Here is a 13,581-nt window from a genome sequence, read left to right as displayed (position 1 = left end):
AAGTTAATGTGCAAACACCCCTGTTCCCTCCCAAGGTGGGATTAATTTGCTGAATTGTCCCAAAGAGACAAATACATGATTCAGTGAGGGTTGCTACATAAAATAACAATCACAATTTAATTTTTGATGAAAACCCTCAGTAACTTCCTTCTAACCTGGATAGTTTTCTTTTGGGGGAAAAAAAAAATAAGAAAATACATTTAAGTCCTACGCTGTGAAAGTAAGTTGACAAGCAATGGAAACGCAGCCCTGATGTCAGCGGCTGCGGGGACAGACGGTGAGTTGTACCCTAACTGGCCAGCTCCCCTGGGGAGACCCAGGGGCGCCCGGTGCAGGTCTCCTCCCTTCCGGTTCCCAGCAGGGCGAAGCTGGAAGTCTGGGCCTGTCGGGGCTGTGCTGCCAGAGTGCCAGCTGGGCAGGACGCCCCGCGTGCGTGTATGTGTGTCCCTGTTTCCTTGGAGACACTCAAAATACTCCCTGCTCATTTTTCAAAATCTGCACACCCAGCTCCCCAAGACCAGGGACCGGGGCGAGCTGTCCTGGGAGGGGGGGAGGGGGGTGAGGATGCACCGCGAAGGACAATGCCTGTTTGAACGGCACCCGACGGGCAACCGGGACCAGGAAAGGTGTGACCTAAGGAATACCGTGCAGCCCGAGCCCTCGCCTCCCCGTTTGGAAACTACCTTGAAACAACCTATGACACGAGCTACAACCACAAAACGCCACTTTCAACCCACGAATTTACGTGAGAGCCTCGCTGGCTCCCAGGACATTGACCTGAGTTGGGTCCTCCCTGACACAGATGCACAGGACAGACCACTTCCACGAGCAGGTATTCAAAACTCCGTGTGTGTGTTACACCCACCCAGGTCAGGGTCTCGGACCCCAAGGAAGAACCAGATGCTTCATTTTTCCAGCGTAGAATACAGGAGGGAGCACATTCTAAGCACAACCAAGAAGTCTCTCTCTGTCTTTCCCTCTCTCTTCCAATCTCTAAAAATCAATGGAAAACTATCCTTGGGTGAGGATTAACAATAATAATAATAATAATAATAATAATTAAAAAATTAAATTAAAAAAAATGAAGTGATAGGTTTGACCATACAAAAGGATTCATCGTCCCCTGTGGTAACTTTCCTTGCCCTGAATTCTACGCTGTCTGATAATACAGCAGGTTCCGTTTTCCAACCAATTGCAGAACCTCTGTCCTCCAGGGGCGGAGGTAAGCAATCCGCAGTTCTTTTTTTTTTTTTTTTTTTAATATATTTTATTGATTTTTTACAGAGAGAAAGAGAGAGGGATAGAGAGCTAGAAACATCGATGAGAGAGAAACATCGATCAGCTGCCTCCTGCACACCCCCCACTGGGGATGTGCCCGCAACCAAGGCACATGCCCTTGACCAGAATCGAACCTGGGACCCCTGAGTCCGCAGGCCGATGCTCTATCCACTGAGCCAAACTGGTTTCGGCAATCCGCAGTTCTTGTTGCACCTCACGCCTTGGCCATGAACTCGGCCACCTTATCTTGTGCTGTTTGGTTTTGTGCTTCTCCCCGGTTTGCTTTCCTTTATTGCAAGGACCCTGCTTCCTCTACGTTTAGCTTCGCTCCTGTAGTGGGAGGTTTATATCCTATTTTAAGTTCTACTAGGATTTATCTCTCAACTTTCCAAAATATTGAAAACCTTCATTTCTCAGATTATCAAGGTAAACGAGAATCAGCTCCCCTCCCCAACACACAGCCGGTCTCTTTTCCTTGCTCTGAGGATTAAAAGGGGAGAAAATGGCCCCAGGGTGGTAATAATTGAGTGAAAGAAACCAAAAGCAAAGTTGTGTTGTATAATTCCTTCAACAAGAAAGTCAGGGACAGCAGCCTGCCTGTGGCTGACGTAGCCCTTGGGTCTCCTGGGGAGGAGGGACAGCCACGCAGAGGGGGTTCCTCCATGTCTCCCAGCACCTTCCACCAGGTTGCTTCCGTGGGCAAAGCGTGGTGGGCTCTCTGTCCAGCTCCACCTGCCTCAGCGGAATGCCTCTGATGACCAGACATCATTCACATCAGAAGGTGCGTATAAAACTCGCGATGCAGCCATTTCCAAACCACTGCTCACGGCCCCAGGGATGTCAGAGTTTAAACCAATTTTTCCTGATAGTGCTGCACCGGACGCAGGTGAACCGGGGCGGCCCTTCTAAAATCAGCTTCCTCAAGCTCTCCCCAGGGAGCGGAGCTGGAGCACCCGGGGCATGGAGCACCTGGGGCATGGAGCACCCGGGGCTGAGTGAGGCAGCCCTGGGCAGGAAGTCTCAGTCCTGGTCACTAACTGTGTGCCCAGTTTGTAGCTCCCCTTTTAAATAAACGAGAAGAGCAAACGTGTCTACAGAATCTGGTGCAAGAGTAAGTAACGGGTCAGAGAAGGCAGCAGATATGGTGTCAGGACTGCAACCAGCAACAAACACAAACAGGTTCAAGTGCAGCTTCAAGGAGTAGGTGAGTGCAAGGGGTAGGGGAGGGTGGGGGTGTGGGGGTGGGGGTCAGGGCGGCCCAAGAGGGACATGAGAGAATAGATATGATGGGGTTTTGGACTGAACCAGTGGAAAAACCCTATCTCTTCATTTCATTTCCCCCTCTGTACCCACTTTTTAAGTTTCACAATGGACACACACTTGCACACTCACCATTTCTCTCACCCAGTCTCTCTCTTTACTATTGACCACACCCCATACTCTTGTCTCCCTATTCCACAGATTTTTTTTCCCTTTATACCAAACAATCTTTGTGCAACTAAAGTGAACACTTACATTTCTTAGCTACTCGTTACTGTTACTGCTCATTGGTAATCGATTATTTCTGCCTGGTGGCCCCAAACCAGGAGGCACCTCAGCGATACCTCAGCCTAATGCATGATGGGCAGTCTGCCTGGACCACCCAATGAGAGGGCAGAGAAGCAAGTGCCAGTTCAAGAGGAGGTGGGCATGCTAGGGCTTTCTTTCAGAGCCTCCCCTCACCCGAGGTTCAAGCGACAGCACAATCAAGTTGTGGGCCAAGACCGAGTGAGAAGCCAAGCACCAACGGAAGTGATTTCACGGTCGCAGTTTGCTCCGCACCACCTGGAGCATTAGTGGTCACCGGTGCCGGGAAATTCCCAACAATAACGGCGGATTTAAAGAATGCAATCTTGCTATGCAATGAAACCACTACGCTGAGAACACTCACTGTTGGGATTGAGCTTTCCTACAAGGTAACGAGCTGTGCTTTGTTGCCTGTGAAATAAGGGAATTTTCTTGCACGTTCTGGGTGGATGAACCTTGCCAGGACTTCTCAGGGTGAGCCTGCTGGGCAGTCTCAAGGCACATGGGTTAAAACACCCCCTGCCCCCCCCCCCCACCCCAGGCGCCCTCACCTCCTGCAGTTTAATCTCTTCCGGCTGGAGGATGTCCAGCACCCCGCTGCTCTGAATCTCTGGGAGGTCCTGCCAGAGGTTAAACCTGGAGTGCGGGTTGCTGAGCAGGCAGATCTGGGGCAGAGCCCTCCGCTCAGGTGGGCTTGCCAGCTCCTCTGGCTCCTCCTCTTCCTCCTCCTCAGGCGTCTCCTCGCTGGACGGGGAGCGGAGGTCATCGGCTTGTATTTCTGCATCCTGTTGCCTCCTGGTTTCAATTTCCTGGAGAGTTGATTTATCTCGGTATTCCTGATATAGGAGCCCTGAAATTGATAGAATTGGAATGAAGAGCAGAAAAAATATTTCAGATGAAGATCTTTCTGAATCACTAAGGCAAGGCTTTGTCTTCTCCTAAGGGCCAGGGCCCCAGGAATACAAGAAGACAGACCCTTGGCCAACTACTGCCAGGCCAGGCCTTCCCTCCCCGGGAAGGATCAGCCCTTGTAAGTTTTTTTCAAAGAAGGCTAAAGAAACCCCTGAACTGATTTAAAATCCAATCACACAAATATATGCTTTCCCCACACATGAACCCTGCTGGGAACCCTGCTTGGCAAACAAGAATCCACAACTGGATGTGTTAATAACCAACGTGTGCAGAGTGGATGGAAATGTCCCAATTACGCTTCAATATCCCCACAGGATGCTTTCAAGGCCTTAAACGCTTCCATATTAAAACTCGAGTATGTTCATTTGTGAACTGGGAGTAGTTGTCAGTTCTCATTTTGAAGGAAAAGACATTTCACCATCCTTAGGATTCAAAAGGGAAACATTCCTTTTTTCTGCTTTTGCAGTTTCAGACTCACTTCCCTGACAAACTGTACTTGAAGTAAATGTATTCTAAGTCTCCAAGGAGATTTGGGGGTGCCTATGAATCAGCACAGAGGTAGCACCTCCTCCATAGGGAGAAACCCATTTCAGACATCCTGGCTTAGGGGCGGGGCTGTCTCATCACACAGGAGCAGCAGGAAGCTTCTGCAGTAAGGGGGTCCTAGCCTAGGGAGAGGGGAAGCTGGGTGGGGAGGGGGAGCGGGAATGTGAGGCTGGAGGAGGGGCAGCAGACTCCAAGGGTCTTGTCTGCCTGCCATGCCACGGAGGTGGCAGTCTATCCTCTGGGCAAGAGAGAGGCCCCAAGAGACCTCGGGCAAGCAGCTCTGGTCTGTTTTAGGAGGCCCCGATGGGAAGAGGCTGCGACAGTTCTGCAGGAGTGATGATGGAGGCAGGCCTGAGCTGTAGTGGGTGGAGGGATGGAGCCCACCTGTCAGGGCACAGTGATAAAGACATGTTCTGGTGCTGCTGGGTCACGAACGATGTCCAGGTTTTCAGACTGGCAACAAGGCCGGTTGGCCCCATTCAAGGAGATGAGGAACACAGGAGGGTCTGGCCGGGGAAGGGGATGGTGGAGGGATCCAGTGGGCAGCTGAGGGGCACCTAGGTGGAGAGGTCCAGTGAGCAGCTGGACATACTGGTCTGGAGAGTGGTCAGACCTTTGATATGTCTATTCACAAAACAAAGATGATTCTCCCAGGAAAGTTGTGATAGGATAAATGCACCACTTCCATAACACTGTCTCTTATAATGCAGTACAAACATTGCCTATTATCCTTCTTTTTCTTAAAAAGAATACTTTTATTGATTTCAGAGAGGAAGGGAGAGATAGAAACATCATTGATGAGAGAGAACCATTGATTGGCTGCCTCCTGCACGCCCCACCCTGGGGATCGAGCCCACAACCTGGGCATGTGCCTTGACTGGGAATCGAACCCTGACCTCCAGGGTCACAGGTCAACGTTCAACCACTGAGCCACGCCAGCCAAGCTAAATCCATTCTTTAGATTAAACTACTTGGCTTTCTATGTTGCATGACACTAAATGATAAAGCCTTTACGCAAAGTGTAGAACTTGTTTAAAAAATTAAGATCCTGCGATTGTACAAGGTTACATTCCAGCAGAATACAGCATGGAGTTAATCTGACAAAGGAATGAAAAAGAAAACCTAGTCTACCCTAAATGCAATCTGGACTGAAGATCTATAAAGACAGAGGTTTAGTGTCACCACGTAAACTGGTTCAGTCATGAGCACAAGATCTCTATTGTTGTCAACAGTAAACCAATTATTCTGTGATTCTGATACTGAGTTTATGGAGGTTTAAAGAAACTAGGTTCCCACAGTTGACTTGGAGTCACTTTTCAATGCTTAGCACAGTGCCTCCCCCACATAGTAGGTACATACTTATTTGTTGAATTGAACACCTTTAAAAAGTGCAGTTTCCAAGCTTTGCAAAAATACCTAATTTGGCATCTTTTTGAAGGTTCAAAAATACATCTCATGTACGCTACCGTCATGGGTAAAAAAAATAATGGGTAAAAAGTCATGGGTTAAAAACTATCTCCAGCCCAACTGGCGTGGCTCAGCTGTTGAGTGTCCACCTATGAACAAAGAGGTCACAGTCTGATTCCTGGTCAGGGCACATGCCTGGGTTGTGGGCTCGACCCCCAGTCGGGGGGCGTGCAGGAGAGACATCAGATCAATGATTCTCTCTCACCATTGATGTTTCTATCTCCAACTCTTTTCCTCTCTGAAATCAATAAAAAAATATTCAAAAAAAACTATATCCAATATCATATGCTAAAAAAAAAAAGAAGACAGCAATATTAGCAGCATGAGTAGTTGGATTGAAAATATTTCTGAAATCACATCGTGGCAGACACCATTGGCTGCCTCTCTCTTATCCCCTCACAACCCTTCTTCCCAGCTGACAGGGGAGGGGTCTGTTTGAGTGCTGACCCATTCTGTGCTCAGGGAAGAGAGTGAATGTTGACTGATCAAAACTTTCTGTGATAGTTCCCATCCCCTTGCCAGTGGTGGGTTTAGACATAAGCAAATGACACAATCTGGTTGAGGAGAGTAAGGGGGATAGCTTCTTAAAAAGATGTCCCTCCCCAACAGACACTTGAAGACAGACTGCCCCTTTTTGCTTTTATACACGGCTGCTTGAGGATGTGATGTCTGGAGCTGTGGCAGCTATCTTGTGACATGAATTAACCAACTGCCGAACATCCTACCCCTGGACTCATTAACTGAGATAGAATACTTACATTGTTTAAGGTTATTTTATTTTATTTTTTATTTTTATTTTGCTGGCTATTCTGCTACTTTCAACCAAAGACTTCCAATACTAGTGCTTTTAGAATACTCTTAAAATGTCATATTTATTTTTGTAGTATTTAAAGTAGGTATTTAAAAATCAATTTTCCTAGAGTTACTGTGATTACACAGAGTTATCTGACACACCGTGTCCCCATTTTTCATATCCTGTTTATTTTTTATTTTTAGCTTTAAAATTCAGGTTACAATAGAGAGTACTTTTACCCAAGGAACTATGTTATTAATTAAATTTCTCTGCTCACTGTACTGTTAATATATGATGTTTTCCTACTTTATATTTTGTACATTTAGCAAGCACAACTTTACATGGAAATTAATTTTACCTATAAAACCCTACACCTGATATTATATCCATGCAGAATTAGAAGGCTCCATTCCCATCTCTCCTTATTAAAATGATCTATGCCTGGCTGGCTGTGCTGCCCTGCACATAGGGCAAGTTCCCAGCTCGTCTTCAAAGTCATCAGTCATTCAAAATCTCACTTTCTGAACAGAATAAGTTTGTTCCTTGAATCCTTCAAATGGAAACTTCTAAGGGACAGAGAGTCTTTTATTTTTTTACTGAGCACCTTCTATATGCCAAGCATTTACTAGGTGTCATAAACAACAGTAATGCATGCACATACATGTACACACACACACACACACACACACACACACAATCCCAGAGTCACAGGGTCCACCATCTATAATGATGGTTGCATACCATATCATGCATAATCCTGTCATAATTCTGTCCTGGCCTCCATGGGAGCCACTGCAAAATCCAACACAGTGGTCTGCAAAGTGCCCACATAGTCATTCCACCTTCCTCCCCTCTCAGTTACACTGTGTGTTTAGGTATCTATTGGCAAAGAATTCACTTCATTCACAGAGCTGACAGCAGGTAGGGCTGGTGTAGGCTCTGTAAGGGAGAACGTGAGAAGGCAGCCACAGCTCTGTGCTGTCACTCAACACATCTGTCCAGCACCTACTATGGATCTAGCCCAGGAGCCAGAAGAAGATAGTTACCATGCCAGTCTCTGCTGTTTGGCACACGAGGAAACTGGGGGCAAAGATGGGCAGGCACCACAGCTCAAGGCCCCTGACTCCCAGCTTCAGGTTTATGCATTGGCTCAGCAGGTCCAGCTGTCTCCAGGAGAGGAGTCTCCACATGCCCGTAGCACAGACAGGAGCCTCCCAGCCCCACCCCGAGTTCCTTCGTAGTCATGGCATCGATCTTAGCCAAAGAGGATCCCTTTCAAGAGGGCAGAAGTCTAGGCTTCCAGCATGTGCCAAGGCAGAGGTGGCCCTCCTCATTAGGAAGGACAGTGTGGCAGGGAGGTGGGAGAAAGGCGTTTTCAGGAGTCTGTTCTCAGATCAGCCCCTCTCCATTCCCCCAGCAAACAAAGGGAAAAGCCGCCGCCACCACCATCCCACCCGGCCTGACACTCAGGGGGCCTGCTGGAACCAAAATTTCTGGAGTCAGCAGCTTCACTGCGTGCAGTGTGCGCTCCACCCCCTCAGCTTTGCAAGGGCTCAGCTCCTCTCAGGGCTCAGTTTGGAAAAACCCCTGCCAGGGAAGAGTGGGCCGCCCCCAGTCTCCCAAACGCAGGGTCCTCTGGGGCCACGGATGCTCCACTTCCACTCGAGACACCTCCTGTCTGTCTGAGCATTTGGGATGAAAGGCAATGATGATATTTAGGGAGCAAATTTCCCAAACCTAGAATTTCAATTGAACAAATAGACTGCTGCTCTGACGACATTGAAAAACAGGATTTACTAAGCAGCCGGTACCATTTTCTGAATAAGGGAACCCACATGGTAAGAACTAGTTTGATATTATTAGCAATTTTTGACTTTGAAATGCAAGTGCTCACGTACGTGGGACTCCTCACTCTACTTTCTGCATCCACAGGGCTTCAGCTGCAGCTGTGCTGAGCTGGACATAAACGGATGCACCCCCCACCTCTCGGCCACAGTCCTGGACAGGCAGGTGGAACTAGGCTTTCTTAATCCAGGGGTTGGGAGGGGAGGTCCCCATTTTCTCTCTACTTTACCTGTCCCCTGTGCAAAGTCTGCCACTGCCTCCTCTTCCTGGATTGCACCCGTGAGCCAGGCTCTCCCCAGAGGCCCCCTCCCCCTTTTTTTTTTTGCAGATTCTCTCTTTCCAGGTCTTCCCCAGACCTCATTTTGGGCTCCCCCGTGCCTGGCCTAGCAGCACTTCACTCTTGGTCTTTGCCAGAGAAGTGACAAGGGCCTGGGCGGGTAAACCTCTCCAGAGAGAGCAGGACAGAAATGCATTTGCTAAAGCCCAATTATGCAGCATTATTAAAATGGGGCAGTTTTGCCTATAGAACAATTTAGAATCAAACACGTCAAAACGTTCGCTAGGCCCAGCCGGCATGGCTCAGTGGTTGAGCATCCACCCAAGAACCAGGAGGTCATGGTTCAATTTCTCAACAGGGTACATGCCTGGGTTGTGAGCTCCGTCCCTAGTGTGGGGGCGAGCAGGGGGCAGCCGATCAATGATTCTCTCTCATCATTGATCTCTCTCTCTCCCTTCATTTCTGAAATCAATAAAAATATATTAAAAACAACAATAACAAAAACGTTCCCTAGCCTCCTCACAGAAACGCAAGGGTATCTCAGTAGCAGGGGGACCCCACATTGGCCCCGCGAAGGGCAGCCACCGCTCGAGTACCCACCTATTTGTTCGATGAGGTTCCTCCAGGAGTCGGCGGGAATGGGGTGGATCATCTGCAGGGCCTCCGTGAGTGTGGTGGGGCTGTCGGCCAGAGCTGGGCACTCCTCGGGCGTGGCCCCATTTCCCGGGGTGGAGGATGACTCACTGCCAGAAAGAAGCAGGGGCAGGACCAGTTATTTTTAAGCAACGACACACCTTGGCTAGCTGGCGAGAGACGCGGCCGTGGCCAGCTGGACCCGCCGGGGACCATCCAGGCGGGCCCCACAGACCCTTTTTGTCACAGCACCAGGGCGCGACCGAGTGATTCATTCCCACACCGGCCCGTCCCAAGCCTTCATGTTTTCGGAGCTCGCGGGCAGGCATCGGAAACTTGGCGCTCCCCGCTCTCTCCACGGCGGCGCCGCCCGGACGCCCCAACGGGTCCCGCGGCCAAGAGCCCAGCCCGCGCTGCGCACCCCGCACCGCCCGCTGTCACCGGTCCCCAGTCCCTTTCGGGCTTGGGTCCTCCAGTCCCAGGGTCCCTCGACGTGGAGAAGGGGATGCCTAGCAAGACGCGCGCGCCCAGGGCGCCCCTGGGAGGGCGCGGGAGGCGGCCCGGGGCAGGGACATGGGGCGTCAGCGGCCGGGCTAGGACTCATCTCTCACCCCAGTCGGGTGCGGGCACGACAGGGGCCGGGGTGGAGTGAGGGACGACGGGGCCCACGGGGCCAAGGCCACGGGAGGTAGGGGGGCGCGAGCCGGGGCCAGAGGAACGCGGGGGCGACGCGCGGGTCCGGGCGCCGGCTAGTCCTCACCTGCCGGGCAGGTGTCCCGCCGCCGAGTCGCGCGTGTCGCTCTCCGAGGTGGAGCTGTCGTGGTCCACAGCGCAGGCGGCGCTGAAAGCTGCGGCCAGCAGCTCCATGGGGCCAGCGGCCGGCCGGCGCGGGGGCCGGGTCAAGGGGCGCGCAGGGGCCCGCAGCCCGGCCAGGGGCGAGGAGCGGGCTCAGGATCCGGGGCGCACGGCGCACTGCTCGAGTCGGAGCTGCAGCCGCCGCAGCCGAGCGCTCCCGCAGGCGGGCGGGCGGGCGGGCGGGCGGACGCGCGCCTGGAGGATCCCGGGGTTGCCACGGCAACGGGGGAGGCGGGAGGGGCGCGCTCGGCGGGGGCGAGTCCAGGCGGCGCGGGGCGGGGAGCGGGGCTGGGCGCGACCCTGGCGGCGGACGCGGACCTCCCGCGGGGCTCGCGCCTCGCTCTCCCGCCGCCACCGCACCGGGCTCGGGGGTGAGGAGGAGGGCAGGATGCGTGGGGGTCAGCGAACGGCGCCCTCCGCCTACCGTCCCCTCCTCGCCGCCTGGCCGGACCCCACCGGATCGGATGGAGAACTTGGAAGGTCCGGGCGAGGTGACCCTCTGCCCTTCGCGCCCTCAAACTTCCGCCTGGCGATGCCGCACATCCTCTGCGGTCTCCCGGGGAACCCGGCCGGGGAACCCTGCCTCGGTCTCTCCAGCTCAGCCCGGAAAAGCCTCTGTCTGAGGGAGTCCGAGGCCGAGACTGGGGTCTGAGGGAGCCCCTGCGCCTTGGCTACGGAGAGGGGCCAGGCGCACAGACTTCTTCCCGGCGCGTCTGGCCGCCCCCAGCGACCCGCAGGCCCTGGCGGCCCGGCCCGGGGTGGGGATGGTGGAGCTAGAGGAGGAGAGACAAAGTGCCCCAAACCTCCACCCGGCGTCCCTGCTCTGTCACGTTGACTCTTGGAATCTGCATCTTCGTGTTAGCTAGTGGAATCCGCTTCTGGATACAGAAAGCAAATACAAACGGGAGCCCAGTGGAGTGTGAGTGATCCCGTGGCCCGCGGAAATCTACAGGGATTTCATCCAATTGGCACACTGCCCGGTGTCCTTTCTGAGGCTGCGGGCCAGGGCCAGTGCGAGAGGGTGCCTGCGGACAGGGGTGGGGCTCCCAGAACCCGGGGCCTCTAAATGTGTTTAAATGAACAAAGTCCTTGTTTGGGGATGCAAATACTGGTGGGAGGGTGTTAGCTTTACTAGGTTCCTTAGCCAGCCGTCTAGATTGGCAGTTGTGTAAAAGTTAGTTTCCTCAAGGGCCCAGAATGGACAGTTCCCATCTCCTCGTGCCCTTCAGGCCTCAGAATGTCTTCGTGACAGCCATCTGGTCTCCTCTTTTTCCAAGCCAAGCTCCTCTCTTCCTTGGCTCTTTCCACATGTCTCCAGACAGACAGCCTCCTGTTGAGCTCTCCATTTCTACTTGCTCTCTGGCCATCTCTTTCCGATGTGCCCTAAACACACCACCAGGACACTCACATCCCCCCCTGCCACCAGCAGCCAACCAGGAGGCCTGCAGAAGAAGGTGAGAGCTGGCCTCCACTTCTCCTGCACCTCCCGCCACCTACACGTCAGTGCCTCACTGAGCACCCTGCGTCCCCGGTCCTTTAAAGCACTACCCCAATCCTTGGGCCTGTCCCCACCCAGCTCATCCTCTCTCTGTCCCCGTTCTAAAATACGGGGCTACTTTGGCCCCTCCCCTGCTTAACAACGTGCCTTGGAGTACCATCACGGGGGGGTGGGGGGAAGGCCAGCCTCCTGGCACTGAAATGGGCTCTTCAGTTCCTTGCCAGCTTCCTAGAGCCACTGTCCTTGCGACTCCTCCAAGGCTTTGGTTTCACACACTTTTCCAGGCTCTGGGCTCTCTACTCCTGGGGTCAAGTAATTACTCTGGTGGGTGGAGGCGCACTGGGGCGCCCCTCCCCTAGGCCCTTTCCTTTGTGTAACCAGCAGCGTTGGCCAGCACTGTAATTCTCTGTGAACAGGGCTATCCTTACACGAAGCCACGGGCTCCTCCAGGCTGGGCACTACCATGTCCTACTCAGCTTTCACCAGGGTCCAAGGAAGAGCATGTGTGGCAATCACCAGAACCTCCTGCTTTGCAGGGTTTCACCACCTCTCAATCTGGGTGCAGCATTCAGTGATGTTGTTACTTTTGCACTTTGCTGCACCAAGGGAAAAAGATTAAATTTTTTTTTAAATCAGAAAATATTCAAGTGAAATTACATATGGGGTGGGCAAAAGTAGGTTTATAGTTGTTTGTACAATAATTAATAAACAATAATACAAGAATAAACTGTGTTTCACATACTCACAACTGTTAGCCAGCTGTGAGCATGAAGGTGAGCATAATAAAACCTTCCCGTTGAAAAATAAGCTAAAAATATCTTCCTAATTATAAAATCAGTTTAGAAAGTCACTGAGTTCTGAAGGCATATAACCTTAAGCTAAATTCCCCATGTTCTATTTTCTATCATATTTTAGTGCTTATTAGGAAATTATAACATCTCCGTTTAACTGACATTTTACTCACAATATAATTTATTCACAAAATGTAGATAAGTTTTTCAAATATGCCTGATTAGCACATGGTCAGTGCTCTATAAGTACTAGTATTTGTTAAGGAAGTAATGGTATTTTTGTTTGTTTGTTTTTTTAAATATATTTTTATTGGTTTCAGAGAGGAAGGGAGAGAGAAAGAAACATCAATGATGAGAGAGAATCAATGATCGGCTGGCTCCTGCACGCCCCTTACTGGGGATCGAGCCAGCAACCCGGGTTCATAGATCGATGCTCAGTCACTGAGCCGTGCCAGCCAGGAAGTAATGGTATGTTTTAAAAAATATTTAGTGTTAAAAAAAGGGTCAGTGGATGGGAGAGAAAAGGGGCATATGTAATACTTTCAACAATAAAGATTAAAAAAAAGAAAAGAAAGAAGAATCAATGGGCCAAAAGGAAGTCACTTTTGCTAAGCCACGTCACCAAAACAAAACTTAATAACTAACCTAACGAAGTCTCAGACTTTGCCAGGCGTGGAATTTTAAGCCAATCGGTATTGAATTTCCTGGTCCTCACTAGTGGGGGTCATTTGCTTGACAAGACCCCCGCCTTCCCTAAGGGAAGGTGTCCTTGTCTGAAATAATTCAACTCCTTCAACTTCTTAGTCCCACCCTTTTTCTGCCTGTAAAGAATCTTCCATTTGGAGGGAATCAATGGAACACGTTTCCAGTTGCTAGATGGGATGTTGCCTGACTCATGAATCACTTAGTAAAACCAATTAGATCTTCAAATTTACTCAGTTGAGCTCTGTTTTTTGAACATTAGTTAGTTTATATATTTTATCTAAAGATTGTTTATTTTTTCCTTTGAACTACAAAGAGTAAATGTTGGGAAAAAGTAGATTCTTATTTATATAGCCATCTCAGCTTTCAGGAATCCGAATTTATAAAATGGTACCTTATTCTGAGGGAGAATTGCTAG

General features: G+C 50.9%; 1 protein-coding gene across 2 annotated transcripts in view; it reads right to left on the bottom strand.

Annotated features, from left to right (window-relative positions):
* NGEF (neuronal guanine nucleotide exchange factor) overlaps window positions 1–10,337 on the bottom strand; it is a 30,670-nt gene extending 20,333 nt beyond the window's left edge. For both annotated transcript variants that reach the window (XR_008557499.1, XM_008138413.3), the window contains exons 1-3: window positions 10,078–10,337; window positions 9,285–9,427; window positions 3,396–3,694 (exon numbers count right to left, since the gene is read on the bottom strand). Coding sequence is in view for 1 of the 2 variants with exons in the window: in XM_008138413.3 (XP_008136635.1) it covers window positions 3,396–3,694; window positions 9,285–9,427; window positions 10,078–10,184 (549 nt within the window). In the remaining variant the exon portion in view is untranslated. The remainder of the gene's footprint in view (window positions 1–3,395; window positions 3,695–9,284; window positions 9,428–10,077) is intronic.
* Window positions 10,338–13,581: the final 3,244 nt, after the last annotated feature.

The sequence above is a fragment of the Eptesicus fuscus genome, chromosome 11 (assembly GCF_027574615.1).
Source record: "Eptesicus fuscus isolate TK198812 chromosome 11, DD_ASM_mEF_20220401, whole genome shotgun sequence".
Classification (NCBI taxonomy): Eukaryota; Metazoa; Chordata; class Mammalia; order Chiroptera; family Vespertilionidae; genus Eptesicus; species Eptesicus fuscus.
The sequence above is the reverse complement of the archived record's forward strand: the minus strand, read 5'-3'. Positions and strand labels throughout refer to the sequence as shown.